General features: G+C 36.8%; 2 protein-coding genes across 2 annotated transcripts; both read left to right on the forward strand.

Moving 5' to 3' along the window:
- Positions 1-1,310: 1,310 nt before the first annotated feature.
- Positions 1,311-3,060, forward strand: LOC115921564 (sushi, nidogen and EGF-like domain-containing protein 1). Its single transcript, XM_030979121.1, has 3 exons — positions 1,311-1,616; positions 2,179-2,316; positions 2,890-3,060. The coding sequence occupies exons 1-3, from the start codon at positions 1,311-1,313 to the stop codon at positions 3,058-3,060; spliced, it is 615 nt and encodes a 204-aa protein (XP_030834981.1).
- A 1,716-nt stretch (positions 3,061-4,776) lies between these two features.
- On the forward strand, positions 4,777-17,415 carry LOC105446573 (sushi domain-containing protein 2-like). Its single transcript, XM_030979659.1, has 12 exons — positions 4,777-5,068; positions 5,414-5,689; positions 6,373-6,505; positions 7,268-7,412; positions 7,997-8,131; positions 9,302-9,475; positions 10,064-10,321; positions 12,751-13,008; positions 13,754-14,023; positions 14,329-14,443; positions 15,017-15,073; positions 15,513-17,415. The coding sequence occupies exons 1-12, from the start codon at positions 4,812-4,814 to the stop codon at positions 15,529-15,531; spliced, it is 2,097 nt and encodes a 698-aa protein (XP_030835519.1). The 5' UTR covers positions 4,777-4,811; the 3' UTR covers positions 15,532-17,415.
- The last annotated feature ends 2,563 nt before the right edge of the window (positions 17,416-19,978 follow it).

Genomic DNA, 19,978 nt, shown 5'->3' on the forward strand with positions numbered 1-19,978 from the left:
GCCTCTTAGAAAAGATTTTTTATTCTACACTTTTGTACGATAAAGGTTTTTCCGGCCGATCCCACAGCTGTTTCAGTACATGTGATAAAAACGTTCGTTGAATTTAGCGCAAAAACATTTTCGTCGGGGACTGTCTTTCAAAATGTATTTCAGTCATCAATTTTATAGTAGAGGGCACTGGAATTTGTATTTTTATTTTTCAAATTCATTCCGTCCAGCGGTCATGCTAACATTCATTCTAATTCTTTGGCAATTGCTGAAAGGTAAAATTCAAATTCGCGAATGGGCAGTCGAATTTGTAACTTGTTCATTTTCTAATTATTACGGATGTGTTTATTTACGCTTTACTAGTTTTTCCCCTGATAATGAAGTGATTTTGACATATTTCGTTCCATTGTCATACGTGACGCACTATCAACATTGTAGGCTAAATGAAAACCTTGTAAATATTTTTCATGTTTCCCAATTTCTTAACCTCTTACACCTACATTAGATAAGATGTCTCAACATTTACTCCTAATGTTTATTAAAATAAAAAATAACCATACTTGTTTAGGGTTGGGGGAGGTAGTCTGCTAATGGTGGACGTCATTCGAAGTCTAGAGAGTATTAAAGTATCATCAAGTGCTTATGTTTTATCTACATGTTTACATTTATGATTTACGTGTTCATCATTTTCATGTCGCTCAATAAAATCAGGATGTACTTTTTGTTACTTTATGAAGTTATTAAAATAGCAATGAAAAACATTTGATACAATAAAGATTAGTCTTGTGCGTGACTCTCCGCCCCTAAATTGGTTGTATTGGCACAGTTCCGAAATTTACTGGGAGAGTTTGTTATGGTAACTTTGTATTAATCATGTTATAACAATTGATGTACCATGAAATATATTAAACTTTACCTTTTTTGATTTTCTTGATCCAAGCATATTTCAAATTCAAGATTTCCCGAGATTGTAACTGCTTAGGGCAGTCGAAGGTTATTGGTATAGTTGCTAACTCCTTCTCCCCTCCCTCACTCTCTACCTCTCCCTCTCTCTCTCTTTCTCTCCTACTCATTCTCTCTAACATCTTTTCCCTCTCTTTCTCTAAGTGTGTGTGTGTGTGTATCTGTATGCACTAATTAATTGTCTCTTTTCCTACAAATTATACTGGTTCGTTTTATTTTCAACTTTCGACATGAATAATCTAAGTTGATAGTTACCACCGTCTTCTATATCTTTCTCCCTATCTGTGTTGAACCCGTGTTTATGATATTCCCTTCATTGTCACTAACATGTACTACCAATCGCTTTTCTATAAACGTTGATGCAGGTCAACAATAACGGTGTCATCTCGTTCTTGGTGAGTGTTTCGCAATTTACCCCCGATCCGTTTCCACTCGATGATGGCCGACGTCTTTTGACCCCATTCTGGGCTGATATCGACACGACTAATGGTGGGACTCTATCCTATCGACAAGTCTTACGATTCGCCCAGAACGACGCTATATTCCTCGAAGCTGATGATATTATAAGAGCATCATTTGTTGACATGAGAGACTTTGTGTCGTCATGGATGTACATAACGACCTGGGACAGCGTGGCTTTCTTCGGTGCTTCTGATACCTCCATCGTAAGTACACTGGTTTAATCTATTGTTCGCCGCTGGACCTACTCATTTATCATCTGTCACCAACTTGATGATCAGGTACTGTTTCATGATAGCGTGATATGATTTTTGAAAAATCTCCTGACGGCTTTCCACAAGAATCCACAAAATCCCTGGCAATCTACAGAGTCTTGCAAGTACTAGAGGGCATTTGTCCTGTCGGCCAATTTGTATACGCGACAAATGGATTACAGGTATTACACCCAAGTCAAACCTTTTAGAAATCATGCTGGCCATGCAAACCTTTGAAAATGTGTAAACAAATTATAAGACTAAATATTCATTTCCCCCCATCAAGCAATCTATGTTTTTGCCATTTTTTTTGTTATTTCTTATTTTACTTTTAGGAACTTTTTTGTATATACTGCGGTCCGTCTTTTTCTTTCACTAACATTTAAAACTGAAAGTTGAGAAGCATTTCATTCACTATCCTGCCGTGCTACCCCTTTTGGTTTCATCAAAAATCATTTCATATTCATATAAAGATATAGATTTTGATAGTTTTGATATTTTTCTTCTAAATCAGAGGAATTCATTTCAAGCTGTGATGGTGACAGATGGTCGATATTCCTTCGCCATCTTTAATTACGGTGATATCAACTGGACAACAGGAGCTGCCAGTGGTGGTGATAGTGGTACTGGTCTTGGTGGAACCCCCGCTCAGGTTAATCATTAAATCATTTGGTTCGTAGCTTCCTCTTCTTATAAAAAGGGTACACGCCTATATATACGGTAACGAGCTCATGTATTACAGTAGCCCCTCCCATTTATGAAATAATACCTCAGTCGAGTGCAGACAGACTAATTCTCCAACATTTGGTGTAAGAGAATTTGTGGTCAGTTTGGTGACATGATGTTGGTCTTCAAGAAGCTGAAATGAAATGTTCTGTCCTATAACTTAAGGCTTAAAGATTCAGTGCATGTAATGATGCACTGCTGGAATCTAAAACCCGTTTGAATGATATATGCAGCATGTAAAGAGAATAGACATATATTGTTTTATTCTTTAACTTGGGGACCAATCAAAAAACATATGAGAGAAGTCAGAAGTATGTAAATTGAGTTTCTCATTAACTAATAGAAAGAAATAACAACTCTGACGATTTTCACTCTTTTCTTTTGAGACACACCAACACCGGACCGTACTGCCCCCAAAAGACGAATAAAAACATTACTCAGACCCCTTTCAAGGTTTATTTGGGAATATTGCTTCAAAGTTCACTTGCTTGGCTCTTAGGTTGGATTCAACGCTGGTGATGGAGTGATCTTTTACAGTGCCCCTGGATCTCGGACAGCGGCCGTCGTCGATATCGAAACGACATCGAACATCGGTGTACCTGGAAGATGGGTGTTCAGGACAGACAACTCCAACATCGAAGGACTAGAATGTACAACCTCCGGTGTGTAAACAATCAACACAATTCTTGCTATTACTGACGTAATCATCATGACCATTTTCAGCATTTTCCCTCTTACTGACTTCCAGGTCATGATGACACTCCTTATCCCCTCTTAATCTTGTCTTAATCTTGAGCATCCTCCCAATTTTGACCAACTTTACTGCTATCTTTCTTTACAAATATCTTTCCATGAAATCGTTGGTCTTCTTTTCCCACTTATGCCACCCTCTTCCAGATCCCACACTCTTTAACAAGTTCATCTTCTCTTCTCAACACCCATCCTTCTCAATCCACTTCTTTTTTCCACTTCCAACACAGTTTCATCCTCACCCTGCCTTTCCATGAACTCACTTGTTTTTTTCCTATCGGACAGTTCTACAACACACAAACATAAACTGTTAGTTGTGGTTCCTGGGTTTCCTTTATTTTGATATCAACATGTCGTTCTTCCTTTGATATATTCATTGTATCTTGAACTACTTCTTCGTCTTCTTTTTGTAAAATGAAACTAATATAATATATCATAAATGGGTGAAAATGAGACACTTGGCTTCGGTCAAATAGAAGATGAAAACAAATCTGTCATCTCTTTATATATGATTCAAAACATGGCAGACGAGGGAGTGTGCGTGGGTGGGGTACGAGCGCGCGCACGTACGTGTGTATGTGTGTGTCTTTCTCTATCCACCCGCATGAGCTTTTTAAATGTATTACGAGAGATAACCTAGTACGTATGAGCACCGGAGCCCGTAATATTCGTATGACACGTCCATGTGTATTCCACTTCAGTGACCACAGGTTGTTTTCATCTTAACAGGCTCGATTTCACTGTTCCCATTGGTTGGTTCAATGCTTGGTGGAACTCAAGTTCTAATCAACGGACCGTGCTTCAACGCAACCAGCCTGATTATCTGTGATTTCGACGGATTCGAGACTTCTGGAAGACTTCTGTCCGACAAGATCGCACTCTGTGTTTCGCCGACTTTCTACAAAATTGGACGGATTCCCTTGAGAGTGTCTCTAGACGATGGAGTCACGTTTGATTTCACTGGATTGTTCACAATCAGTACGTTCAAATAAACATCGTCTTCTATTTATTGTTAAAAAAAATAAATAAAAAAAAAACCTCTAACATTTCCACCTTATTTTGTGATCAGATCAGAATCGTTGGCTTAGATTGCAGGTTTGCCTATCAAAATATTTATCCGGAAGCTCTTTAAAAAGTTAAGCTATTCATAAATTAATGATATGTTAATGCTCCGAATCTTCTTTAACTTCCAACCAAATACTTCCAACCAATAAACAACTTGTAATTGTTTGACTTCAGTTCATTCTTCATTTTCTTCATCTTTCTCGAGAAAAAAAATCTTAATATACTTAAGCAACATACAAAGTGGATTACAATTTGTTCATAATTATTTAATTGCAAGTAATAATACAGAAGAGTTAAAACATAAACATCGAGCTTGAAGTCCTTAAATAATGCCCTTTAATAGGAGGTTGACACTGGACTTACGCATAAATCTGAAAGATAATAGCTTCGTTATCATGGTTATACCTGAGCATCGTTTGACGAAACTATCACAAATACACGTTCGCCGGCATCCCATTGAAACGCGGGGTTATTATAATAATAGCGTTTCAAAAGGATGTCGACGAACCCTTATTTATGACGTCCAGATTATCTAGACGATGAATTTTTCTGATTTGCCTATTAGTCAGTGTCGAGGACGTTCCTGACAATGTATTTGCTTCGGTTATGGAGAGCAACCAAAGAGAGTCTTACTTCGAAATCACGTGGAACACATATGCCTTCGAAAGCGTAGACGAGGTTGACATCGTTGTCTACGGCTACCGAGAAGACAATGACGTGGAGTTTAGTGGACCTTTGGTTGTAGTGGCACTTGGAATTGACTATCATCTCGGTCACCACAGTGTCTCAGGGTTACCAGACCTTGACATTCATTACGACGTCGGTGTTATTGGGGTCATGGAATCTGAAGGTCAAGGAGGAGAGTAAGAATTAAATCAAATTTGATATCTTGTACTAAAAATGTAGTTTGAGATCATATATCGTTAGAAATAATTTATATCAAGTTCGTAGATTCGTTGGACTCTGACCGACTATTGTTGCATAGGTAATCTCGAGGCTACCGTCTTCCCGAGCTGAAGGCGAGGGAAGACGATGTAGCCCATAACATGCTTATCACTACGAATGCCAAGAATATGCAATTTTTTTATTTGTCATGTGACCTTATACTAGACCAGACGTGTCGCAGAATTATTGCTTTGTGGGTTATAAACAATTTTTAAACGTATTTTCTTGGTTCCCCTATTCATTTTTTTCTCGGGTTCTTCTAGTTCTAGTCGGGCTGCCCTCTGGAGCAGGGTCCATGTTCTACAGTGGTTTAATGGCGATGACGTAACATTTTGGTGCCATGATTGGATCGGAAAAGAAGTTCGGTCTGAATTCTACTTTCTATACGTCACGCCCCCGTGCCCATGTACACTTGACCAGGCCCAGATCGACATAGGAAGGTTCAGTCCGCATCCGCTGTGTGATATTGACATCTCGTCGCCTAGCAACTGCATCCATAAACCTGGGGCGATGCACTGCGTACGAGCAAATACACCAAGGTATTTCGTTGTAATTATTAAAGGGAAATCCAAACTTGCTAGCATACTACTTTCGAAAGTTAAAATGAAATCGGTCAACAATTAGAAAAGGTATCAATTTTGAAAAGTTGCCATCACTATAGGTATGGGCTCTTCAAATTGGCTAAATCGGTAAAGTCTTTGTGATGTAGTGTAGGATAACTTTCCAGTTGGTTTCAACACACAAAATTACTCAAATGTTAATTTTCCGAAATGTATGACTCGAGATAGCCCCTTCTGTATAAGGACATTTAATAATATACTCTCCATAGTGTATTTTTAGTTGTGCCCGAAGGGTGAAGGCACTTGGGAGAAAAACAGAAATTAGTGATATTTCAATCCAATACATAGCAAACCTGAGATTCGCCAAGCTGTAGTGATCTCATATTTCAAACATTCATAACTTTTTTATGATTTATCCGATTTATTTCAAACTTTCACCACTCTGTTTCTTTCATTAAATTAAAATTACAAAGGTAGGATTGCCCTTTATAAATGTAAAATAGTTAGCTTCTGCCAACTATATTGATATTAATCATTACGATTCCAATTACGATTCTTATAAAGCCTTTTACCAGATACATCGTTACCGTTTATGTTTATGTGTATATACACATATGGATATACTTTTTTTGTTAAACACCAACGTCTCCTTTTTTTTCCAGCCAACTAGGAGGGGGACAAGAGTGTTGCTATGGTTTTGATGGAATGATTATCAATGTCTTTAATAGTCTGGGAGGGGGCTACAGTCATCGATACCACCATGGGGGCGTCAACCCATATGGGGAACCTCAGAAGGTATGATCCGTTTCATAGTGTTATGTATTTGGCGAAATCTTTATCAAACAGATAGTAGAACAAAAAGAGAGGGGTATATAAGGTTAAGGAGAAACAAGTCAACCACTCACAACACGCACGCACACGCACGCCCATTTGTATATAAATACGCTATTGCCTATAAATTTGGAATAATTTTTCTTTACCGCTTTTGATGAAATGATTGTGACAGTATCATAGAAAAGGTATATATCTTCCCAAAACTATATAGATCACTCTGTACGACTCTTTAGATTAATCAATACGGTTACGAGATAATATAATTTGTGTCTATCAAGAATACATCATGCTGTCACAATCATTGTATAAAAAGGGTAGACGAAAATGTATTCCAACTTTATGGAAAACAGTGTGTATATATGTTTATGTATATATGCTAACACTAATTTATTGCAAAGTTGTGTGGCCTCTTTCGACAATAGAAAACAGTATATATGAACTATTTGCAAAACAATAGACAAGAAAATATCGACCAAATGTAAGTCAGTGAGTATTTGGTTAAATACTAAATTCAAATAACTGCTAAGTCTACATCAAAGAGCGACTGTGAGTTAGTCTCTTTTTTTTTTACTATGGTTTACAGTGATTATATAAAATGAGAAATTACCTGAACTAACGTTCATCTTAATAACATTGCTTTTGTTTATTTGACGCTATACTCGTTCGCTTTACTGTGAAAGTTATGAATAATATCATAAATTATGAGTTCCATCAATTATTCAGGTTCCATATCTGTCGCACTTCCTCGTCGACATCTTGCCCTGGACATACTGCTGTTCTTATGGTGGACCCCAGCATTCCGAGTGTACATTTTTTGGATTACTACGGCCTTCTCAAACTTGCAACAACTATGTACCGCCTCCTCCAGGTATTCCTGTTAAATCAAATTTTTGAAAGCTAATTGGACCTAAATAACTTCTCCATATCAACAGGATGACAAATATGTGCAACCATATAGACTTGTTTAGATGAGACGCGGCAATCCGTCGCAGTTTTTAATTGTGACGTGTAAATAAATGGCAACTGCGCGCAACAAACATGAAAAAGGTCCTACGTGTATTCTCTTTGCTTGGTGTTGTATAAGATACAGACATATGAAGCGTATCATACTTTACGTCATTAAAAAACGCCTCGTTTTACCTCTTCATGTCTGAAGGAGCCGTAAGTTATTATATTAACAATCCGAACAAAATAATCAATTTTTAATTTTTTTTTAGCCGACAAAGGCAAACAATGAAATTCAAAACATTGTTGACAAATGGTTCGAGTAGTGTATCTACTCACGCACTCACGCGCACACACTCATATAAGCGCTCCCCCTCACAGTTTTCCAGAACCCAACCTTCTCTTTAAGAGCACAACAATCCCCAGATCCTTTCCCGTATAATATCATTTACTAAATTTAGTTTTCTCCTTCTTTCACTCTTTCTCTCTATCTTTGTCACAACATAGCATTGGGCAATGGCGATCCACATATTTCAACTCTTGACTCGACCACGTACACGTTCAACGGTCACGGTGAATTTACTATGCTGAACGCGCTGAATGACATCTTTATCTTACAAGCAAGAGCGGCTCCTCTCGTTGGTAAAATCATCTTCCATTTATTGTTTTAGCTCAGTCTTCAGTTAACATTTATTGTCACGTCGATGTCTATCCGATTTTACATCCGTTTGCGAGTTTACTCAGATACAATAAAAATCCTGATAGTCTTTATACGGTTTTATTGACAGGAACTTTTGCAACAAGAATTAAGTTATTATATCTTCTCATCGTGAATTGGTTTTAAAAGAGTTCTTGAAATTGACCTGAGCTTCTAAATGTCTTTTTTCTACAAACCTATGTGAAAGGGGCATTTAAAGGTAATACCAAGTTTTGGTATGGGTTCATGAATTTGGTTCAAATGAAGATATTGGAAGCATATGCGATTTTACAACATTCAATGATCGTTGTCGCGGTTGAAATCGAGTCTAAAGTGATTAAATTGTAAATGATAAACTCGTTATGTTGTATAGCTCCCTCTCAAGACTGATATTACTTAAGCTTTAAAACAAATTTTGCTTGACTACAATCGATTTGCTATTCCTTTTTGGAAATTATATATCAGAACTGCATATTCTGAGATTTTCATGGTCGCAGCTGCCATGGAATGGCCTTAGGCGCTATTTGAAATATTTTAAATTTACCGGGAGCACCGGTGAATTTTGATTATATAATTCCTCGAAAGCAGAAGTGTTATAGGGGCTAAATTGTCTAATGCTTATAATATATCAACCTTTTTAAGAATTACTATCCACCCAATTGTCAATATTTCCCAAAACTTAGCACCTTTTTGAGGCAATTCAGGATCATTTTGAGGTCTAAGATCAAAGGGTCATACGTGTATATACAAAATAGGCACGATATTCTGAGAACCTGCTAATGGATTACAATCAAACTTGAATTTTGTAATTGCGTCTGATTTGGTTTGTAAAATCTATCTATGGCGGGGGCATCATTTTCGGCTGCACGCAGTCGAAGATCCATCTAGTTAACCATATTCTTTCTAAGAGGGGAAACACTGCTGTCTATGCCCAATGATGAACCTAACGCTAGATCATTCATCCTGTTCATAGTGAATAGAGTAGTCAGGGTGTTTTGTCTGTAATATCTGACACTTTCACATTTGTTCATTCTATAGGAAAATATAATATGTTATTTGTTAGTGGAAGAAATTATCGTATCAAAATGTATTTCTTACTGCACCTTCCGTCGCAGGAACGTCCGATGCAACGGTGTTTGTTGCCATGGCAGCACGATTTGGCGATAGTGATGTCATTCATGTTCAAACCAATGAGCGCAGGGTTCTTGATGCCTATGTCCGACTAGCCGAGGATGGACAAAACTTCACAAGGATTGATTTCGATCAGGCTTCTCGGTGGTCATATTCAGGTATCAGAAATTAAAAACACAATGTTATTCTATATTGCTCACATTTCTTGGAGCATATCACGTCTATCGACTAATTTTTTGTATTAGTATTTCTGTTATGCGGTAAGAATTATATTAATTTATTTATTTATCATTCAAATTTGTTCCTCTTCTTCTTATCGAGAAGATGCTAATAATGCAATTTATTAGCAGTAGTGGGAAGGTGACCAGGAGACCTTGGTCAGTTCAAAAGTTGAAAGACTTACACTTTTCGAGTAACTTGGTATCGAGGAGTATTGCACCATTGTCAATTCTGATGTAGTTTCGAACCAAGAATCTCCAAGCTTTCATAGGGATCCCTTTTTTTCCACAAGCCACAGGTAATAATCTTTCAAAGCTCTCAGGAAACGCATAGAGACGATGTTTAATGTGATATGCGGTATACGAGAACCGAACATTTCTAGTGAGCAGAACTAAATTATTTCAGATACTTCATTTATTCATATTTTCTTTTAATACCGATTGTTTGATGTTTACAATAAGTTAATCAATAACATGAATCGTTGAGTTCTTTTGTACCAATCTGTTTGCTTCTATTCAATTTCTTAGGGGTCTCGGTAACTGGTCGCAACATTACCTCAGATGGAATAATTGTAGCTTTCGACGGAGGGGTAGGGCTGAATCTAAAAGCATCAGAGGGGGCAATGAGCATTCTTCTTGTAGCTCCAGATTCCTTCCGGGGTCAGACGCAAGGCCTGATGGGAACGTGGAATGGCAATCCCAGCGACGATTTCTTAACTCCTCAAGGATCTTTCCTCTCACCTAATTTGACTACTGAGCAGTTGCATTACCAATTTGGATTACTGTGTAAGATTACAATTTTTTCTCCTCAACACTTTTCTCTCACTGTATGTTAATATTGTTCATACTTATCTTTCATTCACTTGATTTCGAAGTACATGCATTATTGACACTAATTATAATTCACCTAAACAGAAATAGGCTCTATTTGCTGCGACGTCTGAAAGTCATTCGTCTATAATCTTCATTACCTTGACTCAATTTTCCCGTCCTAGGTAGAATAGTAGGGGTTTTTCGTTTGTCACGTCGACATAGTCGACGTCAAATATAAGACGTCATTTCGGCGATCTGCGCATGCGTCGGGTCGTCTGGCGTCGTCAGGCCACATTTGCGAACCCGTTCATCGATGATTTGAGGTTCGTCAGAAAACTAGTGACCCGTCGTCAGAATGACGTCATCTTGCTACATCGCAGCGTAAATCAGAAAGTAAAAACAGAAAGAGAAAGGGATAGAATGATTAAAAAAACAAAGAATAACATTTTTAAAAAAGGTGATAGAAGGAAGAAACAAAGACTAACATAAGGAAAGACTGAAAGAGAAAGTGATAGAATGATAAAAACAAAGAATAACATAAGAGAAGACAATAGAAGGAAAAAACAAAGACTAACATAAGGAAAGACAGAAAGAGAAAGTAATAGAATGATAAAAACAAAGAATAACATAAGAGAATTAAGTTGAAAGAAGGAAGAAACAAAGAATAACATAAAAAAGACAGAAAAAGAAGGTGAAAGAAGGGAAAAAACAAAGAATAACATAAGGAAATACAAAAAGAGAAAGTGAAGAAGGAAAAAACAAAGAATAGCATAAGGAAAAACAGAAAGAGAAAGTGAAGGAAGGAAAAAACAAAGAATAACATAAGGAAAGACAGAAAGAGAAAGTGAAGGAAGGAAAAAACAAAGAATAACATGAGGAAAGACAGAAAGAAAAGGTGAAAGAAGGACAAAACAAAGTATAACATAAGGAAAGACAGAAAGAGAAGGTGAAAGAAGGAAAAAACAAAGAATAACATAAGGAAATACAAAAAGAGAAAGTGATAGAAAGATAAAAACAAAGAATAACATAAGAGAAGATGAAAAAAAAGGAAGAAACGAAGAATAACATGAGGAAAGACAGAAAGAGAAGGTGAAAGAAGGAAAAAACAAAGAATAACATAAGGAAAGACAGAAAGAGAAGGTGAAAGAAGGAAAACACAAAGAATAACATAAGGAAAGACAGAAAGAGAAGGTGAAAGAAGGAAAACACAAAGAATAACATAAGGAAAGACTGAAGAGAAAGTGAAAGAAGGAAAAAACAAAGAATAACATAAGGAAAGACAGAAAGAGAAGGTAAAAGAAGGAAAAAACAAAGAAAAACATAAGGAAAGACAGAAAGAGAAGGTGAAAGAAGGAAAAAAAAGAAGAATTACATAAGGAAATACAAAAAGAGAAAGTGATAGAATGATAAAAACAAAGAATAACATAAGAGAAGATGATAGAAGGAAGAAACAAAGAATAATATGAGGAAAGATAGAAAGAAAAATGATAGAATGATAACAACAACAATAACATTAGGAAAGACAGAAAGAGAAAATGATTAAGAATAGACAATGGAAAGATAGAAGAGAAGATGAAAGAAGGAAAAACAAAGAATAACATAAGGAAAATAGAGAGAGTATAATAGAATAATTAACGAAGAACAAAATAAGAAGTGAAAGAAGGAGAAATTGAATAAGCGCGTGCGGGGGCCATTACGTCATCGTGTAGAGAACGGGGGTCGACTTAAAACGAAAAGGGTTATAAGGTAGTGAACAGGACGGGTGTCTGACGCCAATTCGCATCGTTAGAGGACGTGAACGCCGTCCTCGTCCACACAAACGAAAAGCCCCTAATAACAGAGAGTGAACAAATGTGAGGTATTCAAGATATGGTTGAAATCTGGTCATCCGGCGTAATACATTTTGTATGAATTCATTTATTTTGCAAAGTTTATTAAGTACTATTGATAGAGATAGAGGTATTGGAGTCCGCTATGAGGTTTTTATGATAATCAAAATTACAAAAAAAATCGACTCAATCTTGCTGACATAACATGCACTGCACACACATAATGGTTTTGGATACTAAACACACATTTTACATAAATGTTTGCTCGGAAGTTCTTGTCATATGTCGAATGAGAGCATTTGACAAGCAATCATTTTTTAGTGCAACATAGTGCAACATATTCTTTCAAACTTCCATTACAACAACAACAACAAACTTCATAGATTATTCATTTAATACATTATTCATTACAACTCAGCCTTCTCCTTAACCTCGGGTATCGAAGAGGCCATCCCCTCCCAAAGTATAACAGGATTCTTTAGATATCCTCCATAGCGTCGTTGCTTCTGATCTTGAACACTCATGTGCGTTACAAAGAAATACATGTATGCATTGTTGGTCACTCTCTTACAGGGGAAATCGATGCAGCAGAATCGTTGTTCTACTACGAACTGGGCACGGACCACGAATCTCATACCAACCGCAATTACACTCCTGTCTTTGAGCCTGTCGCCAACCCTTCTGTAAACCAAAGCTTAGTGGTAGAGGTCTGCGGTGGGAACCCGTTCTGTATCTTCGACTACCAGACAACGGGGTCGCAGAGTTTTGCCCAGAATTCCGTGGAGGCACTCGTGCAGTATCAGCAGGCGGTCGACAACAGAGCATCGTTCGGTATATTTTACAATTTCAAACCTGTTGCTAACAAAACTTCATTCTATTGAACCAATCACATTCATGTAGTATCAACATAACGCGATAGAGCCTGTAGACACGGACGCAACTTCTTTACGCAAGGTTATGATGAACTAGCGCAAGAATGCGCCTCTCTGTTTTGCCCGCGTTGCGCAAGAGGCGTCATGTCATTTTCGTTATTACCTGCACTATAACTTAGGAAGTAAACAGCCATTCACCAGTAATTCAAGGCAGCGTTTAAAATTTTCATTTCGCATTCATGTTGGTTTTGATTTCACTCTCACATGGCATGTCAAAGATCTCGCGAGTCACTGACGCTGTCTTTGGTCAGCAAAATAACACCATGTCTGTAACGGGCTTTCAAAGATAAAGGTGAGTTCTGGTAAAAAAAAAAAAGGAAAATGATTTCTCACAAAATCAAACGAAACTTACACTGAATGTTCATGCCACAGGGCTTATCCCCATTGTGCCAAGCCCCAATTCCCCCATGCCAGGTTTTTTTTGAGATAATCTGATTAACGCGATGGATCTATGGCAAGCGCTTGCGAAACACACAGCACACTACAATGAGCATAAACAGTAACTGCTATTATGAATGCGTGCAAACATGCAAATGACAGCGCATATACAAAGTACTTTAACGGTAGCGTGCATGTAGCCTCATGGCAGGCTATACTGTTTCGTACCTGTATTTCCTTTGTTCATATTCTGTTCATATCTTCAGTGAGTTGCCCAACTCTTCCCGCTCCTGCTAACGGAAGTGCCATCGTGACGACCTACATGTCAGGGGGCGTGGCCAGATTCGTGTGCGATGCTGGCTTCGTACTAAGTCACGTGGTCAACTTAACCTGCCAATCAGGTGGTACGTGGAGTGATGGCGATACCCCGGCGTGCATCATTGAGGCATCCGGGCAGACAATCCCTATGACCTCTGACGTAACAAAGGGGCATGTTACGGAAACTTTCAAGACTGCAAGGACGCCAACTGGTCAAGGTGAGAATTTAGTGAGGGCAATGTCAAATGTACCCTTACATATTTGTTTAAATGTTAGAATTTAGGTATTCGATTCTGTCTACTAGATGAAAGAAATTTCTTATCCCGCTTAATAAAACAAAATACCTTAATCTTTGTCATCTACAAGATAGCCTTACAGATCAAATAAAAAAATGTCATGATTATAAAAATCCGTTTGGCTAAATCAGGCTTAGCTACTCTTTATTGTATCTGCTTAATTGCATTTAGTGTATCAATGTATCAATTTTTAACGTCAATATTAAGTATTTCCTCTTTCCCTACAGTTCTTTCGACGCCCGCAATCATCGGAATATCTTTTGGATCGGTAATTCTTATCGTCGTGATCGTGCTTATCGTCGTTCAGATCTGCGGACCAAAGAAACGTCCACCGTCCATTAGGTATGCTGCATTTATTTTGTTGGCGCAAAAGGCACATAGACAAGTACGGTTATCATGAAATTAAGTGTCATTTTTGCACGTGTTAATAGTTGATCGATATGGATATATTGATACTGTCTAAAATAGATTTTTTTTTTCTCCACAAGTCTTTGCCATACTGATCGTTTAACAGATATGGGTCTTCACCTGTAAGTCATTTCTTGCATAAGGTGTCGAGAGGGTGCTCCGACACTCGTCACGCTGACAATTATTCCTTGCTCCATTTCCTCAAAATGTTGGGGTAAGGATAAGAGTTGTAATCCGCGTGTAGGTTAGGCTTAGGATTAGCGTTAAGTTTAGCTATAGTGTTGGGTTCCAGTGTTAAGGCTAGAAATTCGTAGGACAATTACCGCAAAGGATACAAATGGTCACTCGGAACGAGTGTCGTACAACTATCACAAGCCTCATCTGACACCATCACACAATCCCGTTCATTCGTATATTCCATCGTCAATATAATGAATACTTTCTTATTCCCTCCTCAAACTGCATTTCGCTCTTCATTTATTTTGTTTGAATTTGTTTCTTGTATAGCAAGATGAACCCTGCAATGGACCAGGCTGAAGTACATGAAAACCCTACCTACGTCCAGTAAAGTTCTCTTAAACATGAGGTTGAGTATGGGTCACGCAGTTGAATTTTTAATTAAACTGTTTCGAAGCAATTTGGAAAAAGTTTATCAATAATGAAATTTATTTTTATGATAATACTTATAGTAATGATAATAATAACATTTTAAAGAAGAAGAAGAAGACAATTGATAATAGTAATTAAAAATTTTTTATAATAATAATAATATTAATGATAATAATAATAATATAATTATAATAATGATGTAAATATTGATACTAATAAAATGGATAATAACAACAATAGTATTGATAATAACAGTAATATAGAAATATAATCATAAATGAGAGATCCAGGCCCAGAGACCAGAAAAGTGATGGTGGGCAGAAAAGAGAGCCAAAGCAACATAATTAATGTTGATGGCGTTTTTCTTTTTCTTTTTTCCCCTCTGTATCTGTAGTGCTGAGTCTTCGCAGTGAACTTCGGTACAACGAGTGGATCGACGCGTGAGGACAAAGCCACTGTTTTGTAATCTCTGCAAATGCATGCATAAGTGGATAATCATATCGACGCTTTTTGTAGGCTTTTTATTTTTTCATTATTTGGAGAAAACAAATCTCAGAATATGTTTTGTTGCTATTACTCAGACATAAATGGCTTTGATATGGAGCATATACACTTTACTATTATACGCTATTTGTGTAGCTCCGTATTTTAAGTTTATGATTTAAATCAATTTCAACTGCCAATATGAACTAGATATTAAAGACGGCGCAGTGTTCGTCAATATATATTCTAAATGATAACCATATTCATAACCAATATATATGTCATACTTTATAATTATGTCGTTAACATAATTTTGTTAAACGGTGGTTGCTGTAGGGTAGTATCTTACCATGACTCTCAATAAACTACTCTTAGATGCAGTAGGTTCGTTTACCACTGAAGCTGTTATATTCTGGTTTTATCTCACGCTGTTTAAATTCAGCCTTTTGAGATTAGTTTCCTCTCTCATTCCATGTTTTCTTACCAAGAGGTGCATGGCGCTGCACCTCTTACAGTGGTCCCAAATGATTCAGATTGCTTAATTAAATATTGAACTAATTAATTTGCATAGAAGTTATACTGTAAAAAAAAAAATTAATTTTCATGACGTTGTGTCAGAAAATATTAATATGAAGTATTACCTTTAGCTTTTGTCTTTATTGAAAAATCTTCTTTTTTTGTTTTCCTCCCAAATTGTAGAATTGTATCACAATTTCTGTACTTTTGTACTATATTAGTTTGGATACTTATACAAAATAAAGTTTTTAATATGTCTGTGTTTATAATGTAGGATACAATGTTCTATGTTTATGTAACAAAATTTAAGTTCTTCTTTATAATTTTGTATATGGAAATCTGAATAAAGGCATAAAAGCTTTATACAATTTTTGTTTACAACGTGTGTCTTTAAGATAAGGTAAACGTCATTGACAATTGTCAGAGGCCTACTTATCTTTTGATTTCCGTATAACATTTAAGATATTGAGAAGAACTAAAACAATTATATGCGTCATATATAGGAGCAAACACTTCTCCTGAGATATGGTATCTCTTTCCCGATTTATGAATTTTGCTGTTTGTATATTCGATCAAAAAAGAAGAAAAAAATACAGTTGATTGTAATTTAATCATATCACATTTTATTTTAATTGATTAAATTTTAATTTGAGATTTGAAGGAATAAAAAAGAAGATAATGTCATACCACTTGGGAACTGAAAAACATTCAAAAGGAAAACGATGAAAAAAAAAAGGATTATATATAGCCTTCACTTTTGCGAAGATTCAATATGTAATTCCTGAATTAAGACACAAATGTCTTCCGTTGGTCTGGTTCGGTGGGTGGGTGGGCGAGTGGGCGAGTGGGTGAGAAAAGAAAGAAACAGACAAACAGAACACAATAGGTTGATCAGATGTGGGTAACACAAAGGGAGAGGTCATAATATGACGGAAGATTTACACAAAGGAAGAATGGTTGAAAGGATCAAAGGAATACACAAAAATGATGACAGGAATCACACATTACACATGCAAATTACGATGAATACAATTACATGTACACAAAATAATCAAATTTATTTTAATGCAAAACTTTACAAACACAGTAGTCGTGCTAGTTCAATGAAATAGTTAATCTTTTGAAGCCAAACGATTGTTTTGTTCTTTAATTTTAAATGTATTATCATGATAAAAGATTGAAAAAAAGTAATTTGTTAATGGAACCTACAATGATTTTGTCCTTTTGTGAATGTTCACTCTATATGTATATAGTTGTTCCATAATTTGTTGTAAAAATTAATCTACATTAGTAATACAATTTTGGAAAATATAAATATTAGATTTACATGGTTAAGCAGTCGACTTGTCATATAAATAAATATTTCGATCTTGTCAAGGCGAAAATGAAGTTAGCTGATTTGATTTAAAGTAGTCTTGTTCTTCTTTTGAATTAATCTAAAGAAATATATATTTTTACAACGGCTGTTGGAGGTGACATGTGGCCATCAGTTTGATAGCGAAATAGGTCATAAGAGAGAAAGAGGAGTGAGGGAGAGAGAGAGAGAGATAGAGAGAACAAAAAAAGAAGAAAAAACAATCAGATAATGAGGAGGGAGAGTCTCCATGTTTTTTATTATCATCGTCGTCGTCATCATCGTAACTGGCATGTACAGTGTGCTTTTCACTCAAAATGCGCATCCCGTAAAAAGACATCAATTCTTTTAGGTTAATTTAAAATGACTTTTTTAAAATAATGTCTGGCATGACAAAATATGTCATATGTTGAATCAAGAAAAATGCTTCAGTCGTCAGATTTATGTTGTATTATTTTGATGTTCAAATATAGGTAGTTTTTTATAACCCCCTTATTCGAAGTAAATCACAGTTTCATGATTCATTTCATCATACAAAATTACTTGTGTAGTATTCCACTTTCAATTGTTTATTAAAAAGGTTAATTACCTCAAACTCATGATAAAAATTACATCAATTAAAATTCCTTTTAATATCAGATAATACTTTTGTGATCAAAAAATCAAAAAGCCTAGTTTTCTACTTTCAAATTTTGAGCAAAAATATTTGTAATACGAGTTACTACTTGCATGGCATCGACCCCTATTTACTTACTTACTGCCCATTATACCTCCTGGCACATAGGGCAGCAACAAAAGTCTTCCACTCCTTCCGATACTGGGCCAGTCTTTGGATGGTTCTCCCCTTCCAAAGTTCTTCTCCAATTGTTTGAAGGACGTCCCCTCCTTCTATCGCCTTCTGGTGTCCAGTTGGGGCTGTTCGTGTGATGTCATCTATGTCCTTTTTCATTACATGTCCGATCCATCTCCACCTTCTGCTCATGATGATGTTCTCCATGATGTCTTGATGGCATTGGGCATACAGTGCTTCTTTTGAAATGGTGTTCGGCCAGAAAATGCGACATATTCTTCTCAGGCTCTTTGTGTGGAAGACCGACAGCTTATTGAGGTCGTATTTTGTCATTCTCCAACATTCAGAGCCGTACCGAAGAGTGGAAAGCACACGGCTCTGATACAACTTTAGCTTGGTCTTGATGCTGTACTGCTGTGATCTCCATATATTGTTGAGTATTCTGAATGCATTTCTGACTTTATTAAAACGGTTCTTAATGTCTTTGCCTGCGCCTCCATCGTGCCTGACAGTACTGCCCAGGTAAGTTAACTCCTCAGTTATAGGTAGGTCTTCCCCGTTTGCTTGTATTGGTAAAGTGTTTGAGATTTTCAGAGTCATCACCTCTGTTTTCTTTTGGCTGATCTTCAAGCCAATTTTCTGGGCAAAATCACTGAGTCTGGATGTTTTTTCTTGCATATGCTGGTGGGTGTGTGGAAATAGAGCGAGATCATCTGCAAAGTCGAGGTCCTCAAATATAGAAAAGAGGGTCCATATAATATGCCTCTTTTTTGGTCTTCAGTTGCCTGCCTCATCACCCAGTCTATGGCGATATTGAAGAGCAGTGCTGACATGACACATCCTTGCCTATCTCCAGTCTTCACTTGGAACTTATGGTTACTTTTTCCTACTAGTCATGTGAAAATTACAAGAACTAGTTGCACTGGTATCCCATATTTGCGTAGTATTCTCCAAAGGCTGTTTCGGTGGATGCTATCGATTGCTTTTTCAAAGTCAACAAAACTAATATAAAGTTTCCTCTGCCATTCTGTACATTGCTCTATGGTATTACGTAGTGCAAATATCTGGTCAGTGCACCCTTTTCCCTTCTGAAAACCTGCTTGTTTCCTTCTGAGACTTTGGTCAACAGCATCTTTGATACGGGTAATAATTATCTTTGCCAACATTTTGCTCGGTATTGACAATAGTGTGATGCATAATGTGAGCATAATTTATTTTTCGTTTTTGCCCCAGTAAATGTGAAAATCGCGCAGATCGACATTTTCGGTTAGTAGTTGGGGAGGGGGGGGGGGGGGGTGGTAGTGCACTCAGTTATATATATATATATATATATATATAGTCCAAAGGGGGTTTCGAGTCCGTCGCCCCACCCCCTCCGTGGATCCGCGCCTGACTGCATCGGCTACTACCGTCACATTATTGCTTATTTTTGTGTTGTTGCAAAGGTTATAGCATCGATGCCACGTATTACCTCCAATTATGATTGGCTAGTCTACTACTATCTCTACATCAGATATCCGTATAGACATTCCCTCAAATAATGACGCAAAGTCCACATGCATTCGCTTATCATACAGTTATCATGATAATTGGTGTTTGATCCGAACACTTGTTATTACGTTTCAATCTTTGGACATCATTAACCTCGTAAATCCACACCGTGGAAATAAATCATTAAGTAGATAATGCAGAAAACATAATTATCTTCTCTGACTGG

The sequence above is a fragment of the Strongylocentrotus purpuratus genome, unplaced genomic scaffold (genome assembly GCF_000002235.5).
Source record: "Strongylocentrotus purpuratus isolate Spur 01 unplaced genomic scaffold, Spur_5.0 spur5_scaffold_10, whole genome shotgun sequence".
Lineage (NCBI taxonomy): Eukaryota > Metazoa > Echinodermata > Echinoidea > Camarodonta > Strongylocentrotidae > Strongylocentrotus > Strongylocentrotus purpuratus.

Coding starts and splice junctions, on each gene's coding strand:
- LOC105446573 (XM_030979659.1), top strand. CDS start 4,812: ATGGAGAGCAACCAAAGAGAGTCTTACTTCGAAATCACGTGGAACACA. Junction 5,069..5,413: donor TCTGAAGGTCAAGGAGGAGA/GTAAGAATTAAA, acceptor GGGTTCTTCTAG/TTCTAGTCGGGCTGCCCTCT. Junction 6,506..7,267: donor CATATGGGGAACCTCAGAAG/GTATGATCCGTT, acceptor TCAATTATTCAG/GTTCCATATCTGTCGCACTT.
- LOC115921564 (XM_030979121.1), top strand. CDS start 1,311: ATGCAGGTCAACAATAACGGTGTCATCTCGTTCTTGGTGAGTGTTTCG. Junction 1,617..2,178: donor GTGCTTCTGATACCTCCATC/GTAAGTACACTG, acceptor CTTCTAAATCAG/AGGAATTCATTTCAAGCTGT. Junction 2,317..2,889: donor TTGGTGGAACCCCCGCTCAG/GTTAATCATTAA, acceptor CTTGGCTCTTAG/GTTGGATTCAACGCTGGTGA.